The sequence below is a fragment of the Anopheles coluzzii genome, chromosome X, assembly GCF_943734685.1.
Source record: "Anopheles coluzzii chromosome X, AcolN3, whole genome shotgun sequence".
Taxonomy (NCBI): domain Eukaryota; kingdom Metazoa; phylum Arthropoda; class Insecta; order Diptera; family Culicidae; genus Anopheles; species Anopheles coluzzii.
Window position 1 is genome coordinate 21,938,899 of NC_064669.1, and position 24,736 is coordinate 21,963,634.

The 24,736-nt window shown below is 41.6% G+C and overlaps 5 protein-coding genes across 7 annotated transcripts in view; 3 read left to right on the plus strand and 2 right to left on the minus strand.

Moving 5' to 3' along the window:
* The window catches only part of LOC125906728 (uncharacterized), a 363,957-nt gene that overhangs the window by 275,760 nt on the left and 63,461 nt on the right, over positions 1–24,736 (minus strand). The gene's annotated exons all lie outside the window — the stretch shown is intronic.
* Positions 1–24,736, plus strand: part of LOC120958021 (lachesin) — a 234,145-nt gene that overhangs the window by 96,106 nt on the left and 113,303 nt on the right. For all 3 annotated transcript variants that reach the window (XM_040380582.2, XM_040380575.2, XM_040380561.2), the window contains exon 4: positions 6,305–6,490. In XM_040380582.2, coding sequence (XP_040236516.2) covers positions 6,305–6,490 — 186 coding nt within the window. The remainder of the gene's footprint in view (positions 1–6,304; positions 6,491–24,736) is intronic.
* Positions 1–24,736, plus strand: part of LOC125906744 (uncharacterized) — a 185,444-nt gene that overhangs the window by 84,102 nt on the left and 76,606 nt on the right. The window lies entirely within an intron of this gene.
* Positions 8,383–11,885, plus strand: LOC120960871 (uncharacterized). The gene is made up of 3 exons (XM_040384402.2): positions 8,383–9,382; positions 9,452–9,529; positions 11,041–11,885. Exons 1-3 carry the CDS (start codon positions 9,200–9,202, stop codon positions 11,821–11,823), a joined length of 1,044 nt encoding a protein of 347 aa, XP_040240336.2. The 5' UTR covers positions 8,383–9,199; the 3' UTR covers positions 11,824–11,885.
* On the minus strand, positions 12,784–14,081 carry LOC120957857 (uncharacterized). The gene is made up of 3 exons (XM_040380272.2): positions 13,797–14,081; positions 13,055–13,283; positions 12,784–12,983 (listed from the first exon to the last, which is right to left on the minus strand). Exons 1-3 carry the CDS (start codon positions 13,833–13,835, stop codon positions 12,859–12,861), a joined length of 393 nt encoding a protein of 130 aa, XP_040236206.2. The 5' UTR covers positions 13,836–14,081; the 3' UTR covers positions 12,784–12,858.

Sequence of the window (24,736 nt, forward strand, 5' to 3'; positions counted from 1 at the left end):
ATCAGAGGCTCCTAAGCGACCTCATAGCACGGCTATCAACAGATCTTAGAAATAAATGGATTGCAAAAACATTAAATGACCAAGAGATTCACACCTTAAGTGATCTGGCACTATGGATAAAACCAACCGAGGACCTAGCGGCAGTTTTGGTAGCAAATGAAAATGGTCAGAAATTTCGAGGGCACCGATTAAATGCCCACTTACAGCCAAAGATGTATTCTAAAGACAATCATTGTCTGGTATGTGGAAGGGCTCATGAAACAACTCAATGCCAAGAGCTCATAGATAAGCCAGTATGGCAGAGATGGAAACTGTTAACCCAAAAGGGCATTTGTACTAATTGCTGCAAATACAAAAACCATAAGGCAGTTAGCTGCCGCCTTCCTGCTCAATGCAGAGTGGTACGTTGCTCACAAAAACACCATACGTTGCTCCATAGGAAAGAGGAACAATCCCCCTCATACATTCCTCCACAAAGATTAAACTTCCACAAAGAGGACAGAAAGCTTTACTATCAAATCATACCAATCACATTATATCACGAATGTGCGTAAATAAAAGCATTTGCCTTGTTGGATCCAGCGTCAGCAACAAGTCTTATTGTTGATGATGTAAGAAAACAGCTGCAACTAACAGGGCCCTATATGCCTCTTAAATTATCGTGGACGAATGGAAACATACAAGACGAACCACATAGTCAAATTGTTTCTTTGAGGGTTCGTGGGCCAAATAATAAAATGCTCAACATCAAGAATCTACGCTCGGTGAAGGAACTCGACCTTCCCAGACAAACGGTAGATGCTAAGAAATTAAGCAAAATGTACAAACACTTCAAAAATATCGATTTAGAAAGTTACTATGATGCCATTCCCACAGTTTTATTAGGTCTCCCACATGCTTATTATACTCAAAGCATTGGATATCGCTCCGGAAAACCTAACCAGCCGGTAGCTCAAGAGACTCGTCTGGGATGGACAATATTCGGAGGAGGAAAACATTATTGGCAACATGATATAAACAAGTGTAGTCCTCTATTTACAATCAAAGATCAAAAAGAAGAAGATGAAAAATTAATGTCGTCACTTATGCAGATTTTTTTCTCAACTGAAGAATTTGGAGTTAAATCGAACGAAGCGCCAATGCCAAAATTAGAACAGCAGGCGTTGGAAATTATGAAGGATACCTTGGCATATAAGGAAAACCGATACGAGATAGGATTACTTTGGAAGGAAGACAACCCACAGTTACCAAATAGCTATCCCCAAGCCCTAACAAGATTAAAATCCCAAGAAAGAAAATTCGAAAAGGATGTTGAATTAAAAGAATGGTATCACCGAACTATTGCGGAATACCTAAGCAAAGGATATGCTCGACAGGCTACCCCTGGGGAGCTGCTCGAATATAACCGGAAGATAAACTATATTCCTCACTTTGCTATAGTAAACAAGAACAAGTTTCCACCTAAGCCTCGTCTAGTATTTGATGCAGCCGCAAAAAATGAAGGAAGGTCACTGAACTCATTCCTCCTATCCGGTCCTGATGCTACCACCTCTCTATTTGGTGTACTCATCAGATTCCGCGAACACGAAATTGCTTGCTCTGGTGATATAAAGGAAATGTTCCACCAGGTAAAGGTTAAGCAAGAAGATCAGTGTGCCCAACGTTTTTTGTACAGAGAATCTCCTAACAAAGACCCTCAGGTCTATGTTATGCAGGTAATGACATTTGGAGCGACATGCTCTCCAGCATGTGCACAATTTGTAAAGAATCAAAACGCTCTAAAATTCGAACAACAAAACCCAAAGGCGGTGAAGGCAATTACCGATAATCATTACGTAGATGATTATCTGCATAGTTTCGCTAGTATTGAAGATGCTGCCAAAACAGTAAACGAAATCATGACAATTCATGATAAGGCTAATTTTTTTATACGAAACTTTGTGTCAAATTCTCATGAATTGATAAGCTCTCTTCCTGAGAACAGGAGAGCGAATAAAGAGATGCATTTTATCGAAAACAAAGATGATACCTACGAGAAAATTCTTGGCATGCACTGGGACACGAGAAACGATACTTTCAGGTATAAACTTAAAATTCCACCACTAAAGGATAAGAAATTGACCAAAAGGAACATACTTTCAAATATAATGAGAATCTACGACCCATTGGGCCTGGTCATCAATCTCACTACGAAATCAAAGGTCCTCATGCAAGAACTATGGAAGGAGAAAGTTGACTGGGATGATGTATTGCCAATTAACCTCCAAAGAAAATGGCAGGAATGGCTCGACGCTATAAAAACTGTTGAAGACATTAAGATCGTCAGATCCTATTCAAACATTAAGGGAAACTGTCGCAGAGAGCTGCATACATTTGTAGATGCCTCAGAAAGGGCTTTCGCAGCCGTGGTATATCTAAAAACAATACAGGGAGACACAGTAAATGTCAATATTTTGGCAGCTAAGTCAAGAGTAGCTCCCACAAAACCACTTACAATACCAAAGTTAGAACTTCAAGGGGTAATACTTAGTGTAAGACTTGCCGATACCATTAAAAAGGAATTGAGACTGAATATAGATGAAGAATTCTATTGGACAGATTCAAAGACAGTACTAGGATGGATCAATTCAGAAGCTCGTAATTACAAACAATTTGTGGCATGTCGAATAGGGGAAATCATCCATCGAACATCAAGAATTCAGTGGCACTGGGTAGCTTCAAAAGACAATCTAGCAGACGAAGCTACGAAACCTAAACAGGGGCTCTCGATATGGCTAGAGTGTCCAGATTTCTTGAAACAAAAAACATTAGCAGCCCCCAAATCAGAAAAATTTGTTACAAACATAGAAATCCGACCGGTACACATGATTAGAGAGAAAACGGTGCAAATTAAGGATAGGAAAACGCGTTCAATCGACTGGTGCTCTAGTTGGACACGCTCCAAAAAGAGCAATCGCACTAGGCTTAAAGTTCATAGAGGAATCAGAAAAAGTAGTAAAGCAAAAGTACTCCTCAACAATATATAAAACAATCCTACCCGAATAACAACGCTCGCGCTCATACCATTAACTATATTTGCGATTTTTATGATTAAAAGATGTAATAGAAGACGTCAACGTCCTCCGCCGTTTAAGGCACCAACAGAAGCGTAACCTCTCACGAGAAGTTACGGGGGCTGGGATATTGCGTACGACCTCATTATGAAGTAAAAGCATTTATGCGGATGTAGCGAAGTAAAACACTTCAAGATAAAACACCTCAAGTTAAAACAAAGTTCAAGCAAAACACGCCTCAAGCAATAGCGCGCGCTTCAGAAACGCAACAAACATAAACAGGTAGTCAACCGTTCTCACGGTTCAAACGAGGAAGTAACTTTACGCAATTCATAAACCATAGGTACATGTCGCATTAAGTATAAATACAACTTGTTATCAAAATAGTCATAGTCACAGTTAGCTGACCTATATGCAGTCAGCAACTAAATAGCATATAAGAGATGAAAACCTAAATAAAGTAAGCGCATTCGAACACAAACCTCAGAATCGCTCGTTTCTTAATAGTCGGAGGCACTCTCCGGTCGACGAAGGAAAAATATACCCGACTCGGTGTAAAGCACTGGCGTTGGGCGCTGCGACGGAGCAACACATCCGCCAGCAGCATTAACGACCTTCTAAGCATCATGAAGCACAGTGTATAGTGACTAAAAAATATATTTTTTTAATGTGTCGAAATCTGTCTCGAGTTTTTGTGTCTCGACACACACGCACACACGCACACAGCGCGGGGAAAGTGACCGTTCACTCTATCATGTCGCGATTTCCCACCCCGCCCGGCGCTAGGGATGAGGATGCGCTATATGATAGCTGATGATTGCGGAAGGGGAGGGGGGGTTTGGTGGAGGGTGCGTGCTTGCGTTCACGCTTTCGTGGGTGCGTGCTGGCGTTCGCGCTTTCGTGGGTGCGTGCTTGCGTTCGCGCTTTCGTGGGTACGTGCATGTGTGCGTGTGTGTATGCGTGCGTGCGTGCGTGCGTGCGTGCTCGCGTGCATGTGTGTGTGTATGCGTGCGTGCGTGCGTGTGTGTGTGCGTGCACGTGTGTGTTTGTGTGTGTGTGTGTGTGTGTGTGTGTGTGTGTGTGTGTGTGTGTGTGTGTGTGTGTGTGTGTGAGTTTGCGCGTGCGTGTTTGTGTGTGAGTTTGCGCGCGCGTGTTTGGGTGTGTGCGTGCGTTTGGAAACCCCAAAACTATTTGATTCTGATGGGTACATTTTCATCAGCTGCGGCTACAACGTCCATGCATTTTCGATCTCGCTACCTGAGAGACAACACAACCATTGGCATTGGCATCTTTGAGATCGGCTCTGCTGTTGGGGGTATTAAAAAGACACACGATCTAAGCAAACGTGCGTGTGATATGTAGCACATTTCTTTCCAATTCAGCTAGCGGGCGGCAATGCCTTGGAGTGGGTTCGGATCGGTAGGTTCATGTTTTGGTCGAGTGCATTCCGTGCATTTGTCGCGTCACAGCGGTAGCCCGGCAGCAACAAAGTCAAGACAAACTCTTACCCGGGTGTGGACTGCTACGCTAAGTTCTTTTTATTATTATTATTATTATTATTATTATTATTATTATTATTATTATTGGCGTAATAGCCAACACGATCATGCCGGCCTTTTCAGGACTTGAGTACCACGTAGCCGGATAGTCACCTCTTGCTACGGCGGACGGTTCATACGCGGTTAGCCTGCGCCTACACGCACGGTCCAAAACAGCCGAAGTCATACAAAATCATGAAAAAGTCTGCACCCTTTTGTTCCGGCATCCTCGTGTAGTTTACCGAGCCGAACCGAATAGTTGTGTTCGATAAACATGTGTGCGTATCAGGTAGCAGCATTTGTACTGCTTACCTGCCGTATGCTGCTGTGATACCGAGCGAGACGCATAGACAACGCATCAAAAGGACATAGCCGTGAGGAAATTTTTCTGTGTCTCTTTTGCCTTGTCCTTGCCTTTAGATCCTGATGAGTAAAGCATGCATACCTTTCGGGTACGTTCGGGGTATAAGCTCTGTCCCTCTCAAGTTAATGGTGAAGATAGAATCGTATGCCATCAGCTCTGCCTTCGGGCGTGGGCAGGCCTGTGGACGCCGTTTGTTCGCAGGCTTAGAACCCACGACGGGGGTACTGCCACACTGTCTCCTGCTCGATGTATACGCTGCAGGCAGGGGGATGGATGGACCTCCACGATAAAAAAACACCGTCATGAACCAGCGGCGGACCTAACGGTAGGCGGACTAGGCGGTCGCCGATGATCTCTACAAATGTACAGAGTATTAACGACAAGGGCCCCCGGAGAGATGGTCGTTAGGGCTCCGTGGCTGGAGAACCATTTGCACCTCCCCTCCCCCCATGGCGACAACGATTTTAGGGTCTGTGACTAATGATCGTAGGAGTCCCATGGCCACCACCCCCGCCCCCCCATCCAGGATGCTGGTTTCACAATCAGCTTGCGTTCTTGATGCTGGTGGAACGGAAAGTGCGAAAATCAGCGCCGGGCTGAACGTGTCAATGCGAATTAGAGTTCTGCGCGATGCACAACAAACCCTCCTGCGTGAACTAGCGATTCCATAGTCATTTTTACGTGGCAGCGTTTGAACTCATTGTGCTTTTTTGGTTTGGTTTGTGAAAATGCAACTTCATCGCCGCAATGTTTGTTAACGACATTTTTGGCGCCACAACAGCTCGCGAGCATTGACCACACGCGAGAAAGAGATAGCGCTATAGAGGGAAAAAGCACGGACAACGGCTGACAGCGATTGGCCGTCTGACGCACCCGCACATCCAAACCTTCGACATCGTGCTCAGACGAAGGGTATGAGGCGGAGCCAGGGACGGGCAGCTCGACGAGCTGCTTGACAAATTTGCCGTAGGAGAGAAAAGGATGGCATGATAAAATTCTCCGAACGCCATGATTTCTTCCGTCGCTTTGCGCAGCGGGACAAGGTGTTTATGATTGTGGGTGAATTCACAATCAGTTTTTCGGTTTTTACTAATTATAAAGTATTTCGAGTAGGAGATACTATTCGTAACCATCCCAAAGATTAGCAGGGAACCATTGCAAGGCTCTGGGACTATGATGTTGTATGGAGTGCGATGTTTGTTTGCGAGCTCGCAAACTGCTCAAATTTGTTTAGTGGGAGGCTAAAATTTGAGCCTACGGTTTTATAAACGAAACAGGCTCAATTGGGATTTAAAAAAAATCGTTTCTTCTAAATCCAATTATATTTTAATAAATTCTTTTTTTTTCAGGTGGGATGGTTAAAAGCAGACACTAAAGCTATTCAAGCAATACATGAGCACGTTATTACACACAACCCAAGAGTGACGGTATCACATGCTGATCAAAATACTTGGAATTTGCACATCAAATCAGTCACTGAAGAAGATCGAGGAGGTTACATGTGTCAACTTAACACAGATCCAATGAAAAGCCAGGTAAATGAATAATCCAAACATCACTTAGAGCTCTTTGACAACGAACGAATCCCGCTTAACATTACGAGGGTTTCGAGTAACATCTTTTGATCTTAACCAGTGGTTTTCAAACTTTTTGCCGCTTTGTCCCCCATGTGGCTACATTTAGGATTACATTACCCCTCCTCCCGTCCAACGAGTGGGGTAGGGGGTAGGGGGGGGGGTTGTTTCGAAACGGTTTAGTATAGTAAGAAGCCAGGAGTTTTGTCTATCCTGTTTTACAATTTCTTAACAAGTAGAAACTGAATGTCTTTGACATGATTTTTTTTCCATTTCCGTTAATTTCCTGTTCCATCATGGACCTCGATATTTCACCCTCTGTTTATTTTCTGTTGCTACTATAAAAGTAACTCTGCAACACTTCTTCACAACGCTTCAGCGGTTCATCGTTAAAAAATTGAAATGAACAAGTTATTCGGGGGTAGATCCGAAGCCTCTAGAAGGTTAAGATAGGCTCTCCATCTCCTACTCCTACTCAATACTCCCCCGTCGTACAGAACGGTAACATGTCTCTCAATTATCCAAGCTTGGATATACGGGGAAACCCAGCTCCTTGGGCGGATGGGTTGCATAGCTAAATTGAGAGGGGGGTAGATGATTGATCTTCATGACTCTACCTGGGAGCGTCTGTTGTCCATGTTAGGAGCGGCTTTCCCCCAGCGTATGCCTGTTTCCGAAGGGCTACGCTGGCTTCTTAAGTCTTGGTTTGCTGCAGGACGCTTCTAACTATCGCGGCATTACATCGCTAGAGACCATTGCAAAAGTGCTTGAGCTGCTTGTTTATGAACCGTTACTGGCTTCTGCCCGCAATTTCATCAGCCCGAATCAGCACGGATTTGTCCCTATCAGATCAACAACCACAAACCTTATGCAATTCATCAGTAGCTACGATAAATCCATTGCTGCTCGCTTTCAAGTAGATGTCATTTACACCGATTTAAAAGCCGCCTTCGACAGGATATCTCACGTCATATTACTAGCAAAACACGACAGACTTGGTCTTTCAGATCCTCTAGTTGCATGGCTGAGATCATACTTAATGGGCCGTACTTATTCTGTTAGGATGGGGCCCCATCTATCTAGATCAGCGGTTGGCAAACTTTTGAGGTAAAGGGCTAAATTTACTAAAATGATCGAGATCCGCGGACCAGAAGGAAAAAATCTTTGCGCTTTATGACATTATAAAATTTTAGAAAATAATTCAATGATGCTATCGGACACTGCCATTGTTGATAAAGTTATTTTTCTACAATGATATCGGCCAAATAAACTTCGAAAGCAGTAGTTCCTGTTATTAAATTGTAATGCAAACATTTAAAAGTTAAGGATATGCTGAAAAATTTTCGAGGCAAAACTACATTTAATAACTATCAAAATGCTTTTCGAGCAAGCCATTTGCCATTTTAGAAAAATTGATAATTGATTCCTTAAAAAAATGCACTTTGTTAATCATTGCACTAGTAGAAAGCAACAGTGTTTAATCGCCAAACTCGTAAAAACAAGAGTGGCTTTTTAATGTTAGGTTTAGTTTTCAAATACGATCGAACATAGTCTTGAAATAGATAAATATGAAACCAACAGATTTGAGAGGAATTTAGAAGAACTAATGGAAGATGAAATTATTATCACGAGAAAAATGCATGGATCTTTTTCACTATTACTAAAACTTTCGGGGCGAGTACCGGCTTCAAACGACGAATTCCATTCGACGCTCATGAGAGAATGAGAATCATGAGATACAACTGTCAAGCATTTATAGACGTTTATATCTACGATTCAAGGATGGTTAAGTGTAGAATTTTGTTTTTTTGTCGTTGGTAGTGGATTTTATTCGTTACATCTGTTAAGAATGCCTGGCATCATGGCAGCTGACAGCCACCGAGTGACGCAATCTGCGCTCTGACAGATTACCGCGTTTTTGAACTGTTAAACCACAAGCCGAAGCGTTGTGTGAGTGTGTGTTCGCAAGGAGATCAAGAACAGAGCACACGTAGAAAGTTGATCGCAAATAAAACATCGTAAAAAACCCACCGAACAGTACCGCGTTAAGGCCGGGCTACATTGATCGTACTCGCAAGCGTAATTTTTATATTCACTAGCGCATCTGGCGGCGACCAGCGCAAGCTAGATGTGGGTATAATTTAAGTGCCAAAATTATTCATGCTTGGTGTCTCATCAATTTTCGACCAGGCTGTCTGTATGCCGTTTGACATGTTGATCAAAATCAATAAATTGCTACAGGTCAGGACGCCGAGTACTGCGGGGCAAATCGTCATTTGACAGTTGGGTGCCTAAGCTTCATACAAAGCGCACGACAACATTCCTTCCCATCTGCCAAACTCCATCCATCATGGCTTCCACAGCTAAATCTTCCACATATAATTGTAGTCAATGTTATCACCTTGATCGTAGCAGTGTGCATTGTTTATTGTTTGAATCGTTTGCCGGCCGGTGTTTAGTAGAAGTGAAAATGTTGGTGGTTCTCGATTTTTTGGAAAAATGAGCGAGCCAGAGCTTGAAAATGACAACAACGAAGTCCGGGATCGTTCCCGATCTCGTTCCCGTAGTCCGCATGCACGTCGTTTGTGGGTTTAAGACTTATTCCTGAACCGAAACGAAACCGGCAACCGGCTACTGACCGACATCACGACATCGGGTATATACGAGACGATGAACCGATTTTTAAGGATGAAGAAGGAAGATTTCTTCCATTTACTGTCCCTTGTTGGTCCAAAAATTGCGAAAATGGACACAGATTTCCGCAAAGCAATCACGGAACAGGAAAGGCTGCTGATAACATTGCGTTATCTTGCGACTGGAGAGACATTTACCAGCCTCCAATACGTGTTCCGGGTAAGTAATATTATTTTAGCTATTTGCTTTTTGCTAAGCACACTTTTATCAATCAACATATAATTTTAGGTGTCGAGGCATTCTATCAGCAGAATAGTTAAAGAGACGTGCGCATGTCTTATCGAGGCTTTGCGGGATTATGTCAAGGTAAGTTGCGGGTGTAACCAGCCTCGCTTCAGTGTTTATGTGTTTAAAACGTTCAGCCAGGTGGCAGGCACCAGGGCCTGCCAGTAAACTTTCCCGTTTGCCGGGGCCAACCATTGCTCTGGGGACTCTTTGGCTAGAGAAACAGAATACATTGCGAACAACTGTACTCTAATCGCATGAATACAACGGTGTGAAGGTAAAAAAATGATTTTCTAAATATTATTGCGGTTGATAAAGACATCAACCCACACACAACAGTATTGATGAAGAGAGTAGAGTTGAAATTATAGCGAAAAACCTCATTTTTTCTACATGCATCTTTGGATCAAAATTCACTGCTTGGGTAGTAGATGCCGGCGGATAGTTCATGAAAAACGGAGCCGGAATGAACGTGTGAAATGTGCTGCACTACGTTTTCCTCTTCAACGTCCTCGTATAAAAAGAGTCAGCCGGAATCGATTCCGATCCGTGGGTGCAGCGGGTGCGCTAGGTCGGAGTTGGAATCAAATCCGACCCGCGGGTGCAACGAGTTCGGGTCGACCCGAAAGATCAGTAGGTGCGAGAAAGCATAAGCGAATCCGACCCGTTGGTGCAGCGAGTTCGGGTCGGGTCGGGCCACGGTAGGTTCAATACCCGACCCGTACTCGCTGCACCAACGGGTCAGAGTCGCTTATGCTTTCTCGCACCTACTGATCTTTCGGGTCGACCCGAACTCGTTGCAACCGAACCTACCGTGGCCCGACCCGACCCGAACTCGCAGCAACAACGGGTCGGAGTCGTTTATGCTTTCTCGCACCTACCGGAGTATTTGCACCCACTGAAACTACTTATACCTTTTGGGTTGACCCGAACGACTCCGGGTCGCTTTCTAATGGCTCCGACCCGATAGGTTCGGGTCGACCCGCCCATTACTAAAAGGTTCATGTAAAACGGAAACTTTTTTTTTCCTCGAACGTAGCTCTTCAATCAAGTAACTAATGTGATATACAAAACTCAAAAAGTATTCAAAGTTATGTTTTTAAAGATTTTTTTTTAATGTTTCTAATAATTCCCGCTGAATATTCATAATACGTCTCCTTTTTGGAGACGGAATAAGCCGAAGCTCATCGGCCACGTACCGGCCGAAATCGTCCGGATCTGCGGTTTCCGGTGCGCCTGTTGCACCCGAAACCGGTTGTTGCAGCCGGTTGTTGAGGGCCCCACTCACACCGTTTCCCTCGCGGATCGTGCCAGGAGTGACGGATAAGGCAGAAGGGTAGGAAGAAGGAGTGGGAGAGAATGGCTCGGGGTCGAAGGCAACCGCGGCATCCCAATCGATGTCGTCCAACGATTGTGGAACCGCGTAGGCTGCCTCCACGAGGGAACGGGGAGTGAGGCCCTCATCGTCGTAGCCAAGCTGAAAAAAAAAGAAAATGAACATTAAAATCATAATTTATGTTTCTCATAAGCTCTAAAATATACAGTAACTAAAACATGCATTGAAATCATTCCTCTATTTTATTTTCTTTTAGCTACCCTCTACCGAAGAAGAATGGCTTGCAATCTCAAGACGATTTGAGCAGCGCTGGAGATTTCCTCACGCAATAGGTGCAATCGATGGGAAGCACGTTGAAATTATTTGCCCTCGTAATAGCGGATCCGAATATCACAACTATCAAAAATTTTTTAGTATTGTATTAATGGTTGTGGTCGATGCTGATTATAACTTTTTATGGGCAGATGCTGGTGGTAAGGGAGGAATATCGGACGGTGGAATATTTAAAAACACACGGCTGTATCACAAGCTAGAAAACGACCAACTAAACATTCCACCAGCAACGCCATTGCAGGTCCCGTACCAAACCCCAGTCCCATACTTAATTCTCGGTGACAAGGCATTTGCCTTTACCAATTACTGCTTAAGACCGTACAGCGGGGTGCATCCTCCTGATTCAATGGAGCGTATATTCAACAAAATGCACTCTACTTGTCGTATGCCAGTTGAAAATTCGCTTGGAATATTAGCGAATCGATGGAGAGTGCTCAAAGGCATACAACTGCAGCCGGATGTTGCCAAAAACATTGTTTTGACAACAGTTTACTTGCACAATTTTTTGCGCAAGCATGCTTCGCGGGACACATACACACCCCCGTCTGCATTTGATAGGGTTGTTCGCGGGCGACGAGTCGATGGAGATTGGAGAAGTGAAGGGGGCTTGACCGATCTCCAAAACATTGCTTCCCGACCTTCAGAAAATCTTGCTGACATAAGGAACCACATTGCAAACCATTTAAAACATAATCGTTCTACGTAAATCCATCCAACCAATACCATGGATATTAAAATTAATAATAAATTATGAAATCGCAAACACAACTACACCAACTATTCTGTACATTACTACCAGCATGGTTATTTATAATATACATTTAAGTACGCGAGTGCAACAACTACGGATTTTTTTAAGCATTACTCGCCTGCTCTATTAGCGGCTGGATAAACTGGCTGGCTTACTAGCTCACTCACCGAATAAAGGTGGCCACATGCCTGTTGTGTTTGGTTGCTGCTGGTGGATCGAGTGGACGAACGTGGCGATAATCATACGCATGTAACTATGTACAGTAAAATCTTTCTACAATCAATTCTCTTCAAGATTGATCATGGAGAAACTTAACTATAGCTACGTACACGATAGCGATTCGCCCAAACACATTATCGGACGAATTGGCCATCGACCCGCTGAAATAGCGGAGTATCACGGACGATCGTAACAAGCAGGGTACGCTCGTCTATCAACTACGCACCTGCTTCCAGCGCAACGATCGATTGCCAATTGTTATTGCCGATTGCAATTGCACAACGAGCGAAGAAAGAATCCATCGTCATGTCAGCACTATCATTCCGGACGGCTATACATATTGGTCTCGTGCTGTTGACGTGGTGCGCTGGTCAGCATTTCCTGCTTGTCGTGATCGTCCGTATATGTGTACATTTTAAGGATCATAGGAACACTTCGTGTGTGAAATGATTCATTTGTATTAAAACTTTGACGAACGAAGCACATACTACTGTGGTGTTATGGGGAAAACCACCATGATATACTTTGTTCGTCAAAATGTTTATTTTATAAGTGCAAAAGAGAGCTTTTTTATGTATATAACAAACAAGCTTCGCATTAAGTTAGTTAAATAGAATGTGAGTAAGGTCAACTAGTTCGTCGGAGAACATCTATCAATCATGGATACCCAAATGTGTTGATGCTCAATACTAGGCATTTATGAAAAAAATTATTTGAAAGCTGACATTAGCTTCCACGCCAAAGATTAAACAAACTAGTTAACCCACACCACTAGTTATTTAAAATAAGTATAAACATACTCACCGTGTCTACATGCACCGCATCTTGGGTGGCCTCGTCTACAAAAGACATCGCTTGGTAGGCGAACCACCGTGGCCGGAACACGTCGTCATTGCCTAAAATAAAACAATAATAAATTGGGATGAGAAATAATAAATTAACTGTATATATATTTTCCTACATGTACCTGCACCGGTTTGCGTCGTCTTCTTGACCTTGGCCTTGTTGGTCCGATAAATGCCAAGGAGTCGGGACCACAGATGTTTCGCATCTTGTGGCGAAACCTCCTCCTTGGCCGCTATCGCAGCCCACGCGTCGCCCTTCAAAACTACATTTTTATAGTTTTTATTTTTTTTCTCCCACAAAACACGGTGCTTTTGCACCTCGGCAATGAAGCGGAGGCTTTTTTCATGATCCTGGAATGAAAAAGAAAATTCAGTTAAATACTTCCCTTTTTTAATTTAAATTAAAACAACAGAAAGGTCGACAATCGCGTGATAATTCGGTCATGCTAGCCGTCACACCGGAACCACAGTGATAATAATAACACGTGCTATTTTTATATTAAATGTATACAAATAGGCCGGTAAATTTTGCTTACAATTTTATAAAAAAAAAAGTTCTACCAAGCAATATGACAAAGCCGTTCCTCATGAATAAAAAAACTCGCTCTATACTAAAAACCGCTACAATACCAAAACGAACAACCAGTTTCACACACTCTGCAATGTAGTTTAAATGATGAAACAGATGGGCAAACCCTACAACAAATTATTTAAGCACTTGTGAAACCTACAAACACTACATTTTTCAATAAAATGTTCAGCACAATTGCGGCCCCGAGCCGAGCCGGCGATTCACAGACAACAGTTCACACACACACACACACACACACACACACAATTTTCGTTAAAAACAGTTGTACTTACTATTTTTTCATTGCGTCGACTGCTTCCTGCTTGTTCCATGGCTAGAAATACAATATGTATGTTAAATTACCACATATTTTCAAAAAAACATACACGACAAAATATCGAACATACTCACCGAGCTGTTTGTTTACTGGTTTGTGATCAAAATTATAGGCTCCTCGACCCAAAACGCTTTTTGACAGATAAATTATACCAGCCTCTAGCTTCGACCCGCCGCCGCTAGATGGCGTATGCGTTCACAAAAATTACACTCAGGAGTACGATCAATGTAGCCCGGCCTTTAGATTTGGTATCATTTCGCTTATTTCGCTAAACAACATCTATATTGGATGTTTTGTTATCAATTTTAAGGCAGCTTTAATCACTTTCTTGAACTTCGAATTTAACTTAATTCAAGTTTAGGAAGAACGACAGAATTTTCTGTTTACTTTATAAAAATGTATAAAAATACTGAATGATGTTATTTCAAAGGGTTATAAACGTTATTTACAAGTTGACATTTTTTTATGATATTTTTCTATAAAGTTTTCAGCAGTGTAACAAATGTTAATGTAAAACATTATATTTGACCTTTTTGATATTAAAATGTGGCCACTTTATATTGCCGGCCACTGTATATATATAAATATATATATATATATATATATATATATATATATATATATATATATATATATATATATATATATATATATATATATATATGTATATATATATATATATATATATATATATATATATATATATATATATATATATATATATATAAATATATATATATATATATATATATATATATATATATATATATATATATATATATATATATATATACACATATACGTTGCGCACACATTTGTAAGCGATAGTGTTAAGAACCTGATTATACTAGGATAAGGATTACATTGAGGAGAAATATAGAGCATTCGGAGTTGAGCACTCGAAGCAGACGGACGCATACCGTTTATCTTCTTAACTGGCGCAGTCGTAAAGCGAACAAGCATCCTTTCTCATCCCGGTTTATCCATCCCTGAGAGCATATCAGCGGAGTTGCGGAGAGAATCAAAGCGAAGAACACAAATTACTCGAGAGCGGAGTGCGTACAAGCACGGAATTTGCTGAGAGACAGCGTACCACCTACGCACAAAAGAGAAGAGACTACATCGACAGACAACTACAAGCACAAACAAAGCGTGTAAGTAGAGTGACACGAGTGACATAAAAAGTGCAAAATCCACCACACAAGATGAATCAAGAAAATAATTTCACCCAAGAAGAGCTCTTGGAACACATAAGGCGTTTAACCGATACACAGAATAGCCTAGTCAAAGAAATGAATAAGATGAGGGCGGTTGTAAAAGACGATCCAATGCTTTCCTTTAAAACGCCAGATCCTATAAAAAATTTACCAATATTTAATGGTAACAAAAACGAGACACAAGCTTGGATAGAAGATACCGAAGCAACGCTTAATCTATTTGACACCTATAAGGGCACACAAACGTACGAACTTATTGTTCGAGCAGTGAAGAGCAAAATATTAGGAGAAGCGAGAGAAGCTTTGATAGCTGCAGGGAACTTTAACACGTGGCCAGAGATAAAAGAAACGTTACAGAATTGCTTCGGTGAAAAACGAGATCTCACGTCATATGTTCAATCACTTTTTTACGAACAAGGGAATAAAACGCTAACGGAGTTTTATCAAACCCTAAAAAAACTCGATACACGCATAAAATCTGTAACTTCAAATACGGAAGACTATAAAGAACCCAGCCAGGCAATGAATAAGTTCATTAGCTTACTAACACTAACGCGTTTTGTTGATGGACTAGATGGTTCACTAGCGTCGCATGTTAGAAGCTGTAAACCGATAAATTTGGATGAGGCTTTTTCAGTGGTAAAAGAGTACACGAACGCGGCGTATAGAAAGAGTACGAATTACACCAGCACATCACAAACACAGAGAAATGCAATACGCGGTAACAAACCTGTCTCAAACTACGACCGTACACGATCAGATAAATTTAAACCGATGAGTAAGAGAGATGACGATGTAACCATGAGAACAATGTTATCAAAAATGCAGGTCAATAGCCATGAAGCTGGTACAGAACATAACTCAAATGAGGTAGGCGAATTAAATTGGTCAAATATTTCTAATCGAAAAATTCCAAATATTAGAAAAAATAATTTCATTTCTTATCTGGAAATAATCTCAAGCGAAGGAAGCCATAAATTCTTGGTGGATCGAACAAAAATTGGAGGGTCGAACAAAAATTACATAATACCCAAAAACGCAAATTTTGAAAATTGTTTAGACGAAAATGGCATTTTTGTTAGTAACATTAATGGAAAACATGCAATTAAAAAATCATTGCTGCTCGACATCTTTAACATTAACAAGAAAATTAAATTTTACATTTTTCATTTTCACGATTATTTTGATGGATTGATAGGCTTTGAAACACTTCGAGACCTTGATGGGTATTTTGACATAGGGAAAAACATGCTTAAGATGGGAAAGAAAGAATATCAACTTAAAAAGAAATATCCAGACGATCAGACTATTAACAATACCGACGAAGTACGTTTCATCAAAATTGAAACAAAAAGTAAAAACGATCTTGTTGTTGGTGAAGAAACAGGTTGTGGACCATATTCCATTCTGCCAGGAATTTACAGTAGTGATGGAACAAGCGCACTAGTTGCAGTAAAAAATAATAATAATATGGATCAAGAAACTAACTTCAATGAGCTTCATCTGCACGAAGAAGAATTTGTAGAAACAGAAAGACCTTCTGAGCTGTCTGAAAAAAAGTTTAAAGTAATAGACAATTATCTTTCCCAACAGGAACAAAAGGCATTACAATCTCTAATTGATGAGCATACAGAAATAATACACTTTGAAAATGAAAAACTCACATTTACTCATGCTATCAAGCACAATATAAGAACAATAGATAACATTCCCATCCATACAAAATCATATCGATACCCCCAAATTTTTGAATGCGAGGTACAAAACCAGGTGAAAAAAATGTTAAAAGACGGTATAGTACGGGAATCAATTTCCCCATACACATCGCCAGTATGAATAGTCCCAAAAAAGGCTGACGCTACAGGATTAAAGAAATATCGTCTAGTAGTTGACTATCGTAAACTCAATAAAAATACTATTTCAGACAAATATCCCATTCCGGATATCACTGATATCTTAGATAAATTAGGGCGAGCTAGCTATTTTTCTACAATTGATGTCGTGTCTGGTTTTCATCAGATTCAAATGGAAGAAAAAGACATAGAGAAAACTGCTTTTTCAATAAAATCAGGGAAATTTGAATTTACTAGGATGCCTTTTGGGCTTAAAAACGCCCCGGCAACATTCCAAAGAGTGATGGATGCAATTTTAAGGGAGTTTATTGGAATTTGTTGTCTCGTCTATATGGACGATATAATTATATTTTCTAGTTCATTAGAAGATCATGTCAAAGATATTCGTAAAATTTTTCAGAAATTGAAAGATGCTAGACTAAAAATTCAAATTGAAAAATGTTACTTTTTCCGAAGAGAAGTTCAATTTTTAGGACACACAGTGTCTGAAGATGGCGTTAGACCAAACTCCGATAAAATAGAAATAATTAAGACATGGCCAGTGCCGAAAACTGAAAAGGAGCTTAAACAATTTTTAGGCACTATTGGGTACTACCGGCGATTTATTAGAGATTTTGCCAAAATGATTAAACCTCTAAAACAATTACTTCGCAAAGAATCTGAGTTCCAATTTACATCCAAAGAAATAGCATGCTTCGAGAAGTGTAAATCTTTATTAACAATGGATCCTATTCTAGCCTACCCAGAATACACTAAGGAATTTATTCTCACCACCGACGCTAGTAACTTCGCAGTAGGAGCAGTGCTATCTCAGGGACAGATTGGTAAAGACAGGCCAATTGCTTATGCTTCTCGGACTCTGAATAAGTCAGAGGAAAATTATTGTACCACTGAAAAAGAACTCCTCGCAATTGTCTGGGCAGTAAAACAGTTTCGACAATATTTATACGGTCGGAAGTTTAAGTTGGTTACTGACCACCGCCCATTGATTTATGCTTCATCAAGTTTAAATCAAAAGATAGTTCGATGGAATCTAGTTCTAACAGAATTTGATTTTGAAACAATTTATAGGCCGGGAAAGGAAAATGTGGTGGCTGATGCTTTGTCTAGAATAAGACCAAATTTTGCATCTAATGAAATAGGAGTAAATGAGTTGAATGGTGACACAAACGATGAAATGACAATACACTCGGCAGACACGAGTGATGATCATTACATACGTATCACAGAAAAGCCTACGAATCTCTTCAAAAATCAGTTGATTTTTCTTGTTGACTTCAATGTAGCAGAAACGCATGAGGAAGTTTTCCCTAAGTTCCATAGGTTCATAATTTCAAAGCCGCAATATTCTGAGGAAGATATTGTCCATTAAAGAAAAAGTTAAAATTAAGGGTACTTCTTGTATTCATTGTCCCAATTCACTTATCCAGCTCATTCAAGAGACGTACAGAAAACACTTTGCAGAAAACAAGATATTTAAAATTTACATCTCTTTAACCTTCTTAACAGATATAAAATCAGAAGTAGAGCAAGATGATATCGTAATGAAAACCCATGAATATGCGCATCGAGGAATCAAAGAAAACAAAGCACAAATTCTAAGCAAATATTTTTTTCCATCTATGGATAAAACAATAAAAGTATTCATTCATACTTGCAGCATTTGTAGGAAAAGTAAATATGACAGAAATCCTCCAAGATTGATTCGCAGCTCTAACTATGCCATTAAACCGTTTGAAAAGGTCCATATTGACATATTTTTCTTAAAAGGAAATAAAATGTTAACAATTGTCGACGCATTTTCGAAATTTGCAAACGTGATCCCTTTACAAACAAGAACCATTATAGATCTTAAAAAGGCTATCACAGATCATATCAGGATATTTGGGAGACCCAAATTAATAATAAGTGATCAAGAACCGGCTTTTGTATCCATAGATTTTGTTGGTTTTCTTCAAGATCTAAATATAGAAATCCATCACGCCAGTGGAAGCAATTCCAATGGCATAGTAGAAAGATTCCACTCAACCTTCATAGAATTGTATAGAACATTAAATAGAAGATACAATAATTTGGAATTTTTTGATAAGATCAATGTACTAGTTGACATTTATAATCATACTATCCATTCGGTTACAGGCTACAGACCAAGAGAATTAATTTTCAACGTTCAAGGAAAAACTGATACGGATGAAATATTAGAATGCTTCAACAAACTGCAATCAAATGTAAAAGTAAGACTTCAAAAACAAAAAGAATTAATAGAAAATGGAAATAAGAATAGAGAACTACCGCATAGTTTAAGCCCCGGGGAGAAAGTATTTGTAAGAGTTACGCAACGAAATACGAAAGATAAAGAACCATTTAAAGCTTCTGTAGTAAAACAAGATAATGAACTAATATTTAGGGATTCGTTTGATTTTAAGGTTCATATATCAAGGATAAAAAAATGAAATGTTATTTGTTAGGATTCATTAAAACCAAGCGAGGACGCTTGGAACTGAAAGGGGAGCCGTTACGCACACATTTGTAAGCGATAGTGTTAAGAACATGATTATACTAGGATAAGGATTAGATTGAGGAGAAATATAGAGCATTCGGAGTTGAGCACTCGAAGCAGACGGACGCATACCGTTTATCTTCTTAACTTATATATATACAGTATCGGACAGAATGATAGGACCCTAGTGTTTTCAACGCAGCATGTACCCGTTGGGACAGGTTTATGTGTGGTTTGTGTGTTTGTGTTTGTGTGTGTGTGCATGTGTGTGTATGTGTGTGTGTACATGTGTGTGTGTGTGCGTGTGTGTGTGTGTGTATGTATGTATGTTTGAATGTGTATTGGTGTGTGTGTTTGTTTCACAAGTATGTCGTTTTGGATAGATTTGTTAGTAGTTTTTTTGTGTTTTGGGTTAGGTTTTTGATGTAATAAGCAGGACCACTGCCCTCGCGATCAGTGTTTTTTCGATATATTACAGGGTTTTACAAGTCAGAATCGAATGTCAGCAAAACAATTTCAGAAGCTCAAGATGCAGTTTAGCTGTCAAAAGTTGTTGTTTCACCGCACCGATGCTATTTTCAATAGCACAATTTGATTTTTAAATCGCTCAAGTTGTTTTTTCAGAGGCCTTTCGCATCGTTTTGCAAATTCAAACACTTCTGAAATCTGTTCTGGCACCGTTTGTGCCAGTAAAACACTGATCGCGAGGGCAGTGGTCCTGCTTATTACATCAAAAACCTAACCCAAAACACAAAAAAAACTACTAACAAATCTATCCAAAGCTTCTGAAATTGTTTTGCTGACATTCTATTCTGACTTGTAAAACCCTGTAACAACGGTCTTTACGGTCTTCTTTCGCCGTGGTCTTCTGAGAACGTCCGGTTGACTTGTGCGTTTCGGTTGTCCAAGCGCGATTCGGTTGTCTAAGCACGTTTCGGTTGTCCGAAGCGCGTATGCCACAAAAGTGCGCGATCATTCCATTACGAACTCGATCGTTTTGCGCTTAATGCCAGCAGCCGCCATTCGCTTTAACATATGGCGTTGATAATCGGTACAATGTTTACCTCGACCCATTGTTACTAACATTGCTTGCTTGGACCGTCAAGAACGCCCCGCTGCGCAAATTCGAGCAGTTTCCAGCGCAGAAAATGCACCAAAATCTGCGCTGGCCCCTGCCAATTGAGGGTGAAGATGCCTATTTAAAACAAGCGTACGAGAACGTCTAACACTAATCTAATTTTTTTTAATTTGAGTATGTTTGACGCTTCAACGACCTTCTAAGCATCATGTAGCACAGTGTATACCCAGCCAACAATTTCCGAAGGCGCCCCGTGTAAATATTTTTTACTTTAAGCTTTCCTTAAGTTTTTACACTAGCAGCAGCTAAAGTAAAAACTTTCAGCACGGCACAAACCGACGCACACATTCAAATGCTTGGATTGCTGGTCCTGCTCACGCATACATTTGTATTTATCCCTCCCCTTATATTTTCGGATTGCTGGTTGTAGTAGTGACGCTTTTTCGTTTTGCTTTATGCACACTTTCGCATGCTATTTATTGATGTTACTCTTTCCACATACGTTTTGGCACACTCACACTATGTATACGGCAGGATGCTTCACCCCTTCCAAATGCTGCGGTTGCTTTCTGTTACCCTTCCTCTCGTTCTTCCTTCTACCCTCTGCGCTAGGATATCCTCGACTGGTGCTGCGCGTGTTCAGCCGGCGCCTGTCTGGAAATAACTTCACGGACTGGTGCTGCGCATATTTAGCCGTATCCTAGGCGTGTTTGAAGTGCGCTCTTCTACGAAAGAGCTGTGATGAAATCTGTCGATGAAAATTAACCAATAATTGATCCATGTTTTTTTATAAGAAAAAAAAACAAACTAAACAATATTTTGCACATAAGATTATACGCTTACCTTAATATTTTAAAACCGGACACCGTTTTCCTTCCGTCGATCGTCGATGGCAACCGTCGATTAACATGCGCGTGCACTGTAACTTTTTAGACAACAGGCGTTAGTTGAATGTACCCACTGAAGCACACACGAGGATAAGAAACTTACCTTAGAAATTTACAGCGATAAATCATTCCATAATTGAAGAAGAAGGAACACGGCACAAAACGTAAACGAGCAAAGTACGGGGCACAAGAAATCACACATCACTCCAACACATCCTTCCACAGTGAAAGTTCTGGACAGACTGAGGATGCCTAACACCCGGATGAGCGCGATAGCAGAAAAATCATGGGAGATCGAGAGAGATGTGTAGTCTCGGTTCAGCGGAATACGCATGCAGATGCATGCGTGTGTGTCACTCGAAGGATATCGGTTTCCCCTTCTCCCGTTTTTCGTTCATAGCCCACACGATCAGCGTTGTGCCGTCCAAAATCTAGAGAAATAAGACATGCTCTCTCGCTTTGGCACACAGGAAAGTTTTCCAATAGCTTCGGTTTTGCTGGTTGGGTAGTGGCAATAAAATTTATTTTTTAATATGCCGAAATCCGTCTCGAGTTTTCGGGTCTCGATACACATACTGTGGGAGCGCGGGGAAATACAGCGATACACACAGCGCGGGGAAAGTGACCGTTCACTCTATCATGTCGCGATCCCCCACCCCGCCTGGCGCTTTGGATGAGGATGCACAACAAGATAGCTGAACCAGCCGTTCTACCGATGAGGTAGCCTGAATCGATCCGTGGAGGGGGGGGGGGGGGGGGTTCTGGTGGGGGGTGCGTGCTTGCGTTCGCGCTTTCGTGTGTGCGTGCTTGCGTTCGCGCTTTCGTGGGTGCGTGCTTGCGTTCGCGCTTTCGCGGGTGCGTGCACGCGTACGTGCATGTGTACGTGTGTGTATACGTGCGTGCGTGCGTGCTCGCGTGCATGTGTGTGTGTGTGTGTATGCGTGCGTCCGTGCGTGTGTGTTTGCGTGCATGTGTGTGTGTGTGTGTGTGTGTGTTTGTGTGTGTGTGTGTGTGTGCGTGCGTTTGGAAACCCCAAAACTATTTGATTCTGATGCGTACATTTTCATCCGCTGCAGCTACAACGTCCATGCATTTTCTATCTCGCTACCTGAGAGACAACACAACAATTGGCATTGGCATCTTTGCAATCGGCTCTGCTGTTGGGGGTATTAAAAAAACACGTGATCTAAGCAAACGTGCGTGTGATATATTGCACATTTATTTCTAATTCAGCTAGCGGACGAAAGTGGAAACAACATTTTGAATTGAATCCATACAAAAGAGGATTCTGGATTTGTTTATTGCGGTGCGCGTATGATACTGCACCTGTCCGTCAAGGATCTGGTGGCTTGTTGGTTTTGAGTCGGTATCATGACGCCGTGCGACCGGCATTGCCTTGGAATAGGTTCGGATCGGTAGGTTCATGTTTTGGTCGAGTACATTCCGTGCATTTGTCGCGTCACAGCGGTAAACCCGGCAGCACCAAAGTCAAAACAAAAACCTTCCCTGAGTGTGGACTGCTATGCTAAGTTCTTCTTCTTATTATTATTCTTATTATTGGCGTAATGGCCTATGCGATCATGCCGGTCTTTTCAGGACTTGAGTACCATGTAGCCGGATAGTCACCTCTTGCTACGGCGGACGGTTCATACGCGGTTAGAACCCACGACGGGCTTGCAGATTTGCGGAATGATGGCGTTGCCGCGCGACCGCTCCTATCCAGCGGGTAACTTGCATTCTGCCACACTGTCTCCTGCTCGATGCATACGCTGCAGGCAGGGGGAAGGATGCACCTCCACGATAAAAAAAACCACCGTCATGAACCAGCGGCGGACCTAACGGTAGGCGGTATGCCGTATGTCTACAAGTGGACAGATTATTAGCGACAAGGGCCCCCGGAAAGATGGTCGTTGGGGCTCCGTGGCTGGAGAACCATTTGCACCTCCCCTCCCCCCATGGCGACAACAATTTTAGGGCCTGTGACCGATGATCGTAGGGGTCCCACGGCCAACCCCCCCCCCCCCCCCCCCATCCGCCAGCAATTTAAGTATACGTTCAATCTTCCAACAGCTGTGTGTCAGTACCCCCTCCTCAGGGGCCTCAATTCGTCTTTCCGCCTGTCATGAACACCTTCCTTTCTTTGACCGATGGATCATAACATTTCCGGAGAAATTACATACACACGCACACTCACAACCATGCGCAGGATGCTTAGCATATCTATGTAATCCACAACAGACGAAAGCAAAAGCTTAGTGTTAGAAACGTGTTAGAGCGAATTAGGGTTCTGCGCGTTGCACAGCAAACCCTCCATCGTGCGCTAGCGATTCCGTAGTCACTTTTACATTGCATCGATTAAACTCATTGCGCTTTTTTGGTTTGATTTGTAAAAATGCAATTTCATCGCCGCAATGTGAATGAACGGTTTTTTAAGCGCCACAGCAACTCATGAGGATTGTCCACACGCGAGAAAGAGATAGCGCTATGGAGGGAAAAAGCACGGACGACGGCTGACAGCGATTGGCCGTCTGACGCACCAACACATCCAAACCTTCGACAGCGCGCTCAGGCGAGGGGTATGAGGCGGAGCCAGGGACGGGTAGCTCGACGAGCTGCTCGACAAATTTGCCGTTGGAGAGAAAAGGAAGGCATGATAAAATTCTCAGAACGCCATAACGCCTTCCGTCGCTTTGCGCAGCGGGAATAACAGCAACAGAAAACGCCATTGGAAATGCGCCATTGCAAACTACATCACTTAGAGATGGGAAGATTCTCATCAAGGTGAAAAACAGAAAAGATGCAGAAAAAAAAAAATAGAGCTTAGTTGTGGAAAAACGGAAATACAAGTAAAAGTAGAAGAACACAAAACCCTTAATTCTTGCAAGGGTATAGTGAGATGTGATGCCTTCAAATTTATTACGGAACATGAATTGAAAGAGGGACTAATCAACGATCATGTGTTAGACGTATATATTTTCAAAAGGAAAAACTTTAATGGTGAACTTGTTAATACAAAAACAGCCATCATAACATTCGACAAAACTAAACCGCCCAAGGATATACACATGGGATATTTTAAGGAAAAAGTGGAATTATACATCCATCTACCAATGAGATGCATGAAATGCATGCGACTCGGTCACATTAAAGCGAAATGTTTTAGGGAAAAAAATGTGCCAAATGCAACGAAAATTTTCACGAGACATGTAATAGTCCCCCGAAATGTGCAAAATGTGGAGGCAACCACTCTACCCTAGACAAAGAATGCCTGATATTTAAAGATGAGTATGAAATTAAAAGAATACAAACTATAAACAGAATCACACTCAGAGAAGCTCGAAAAATACGCAGAGACGCAGTG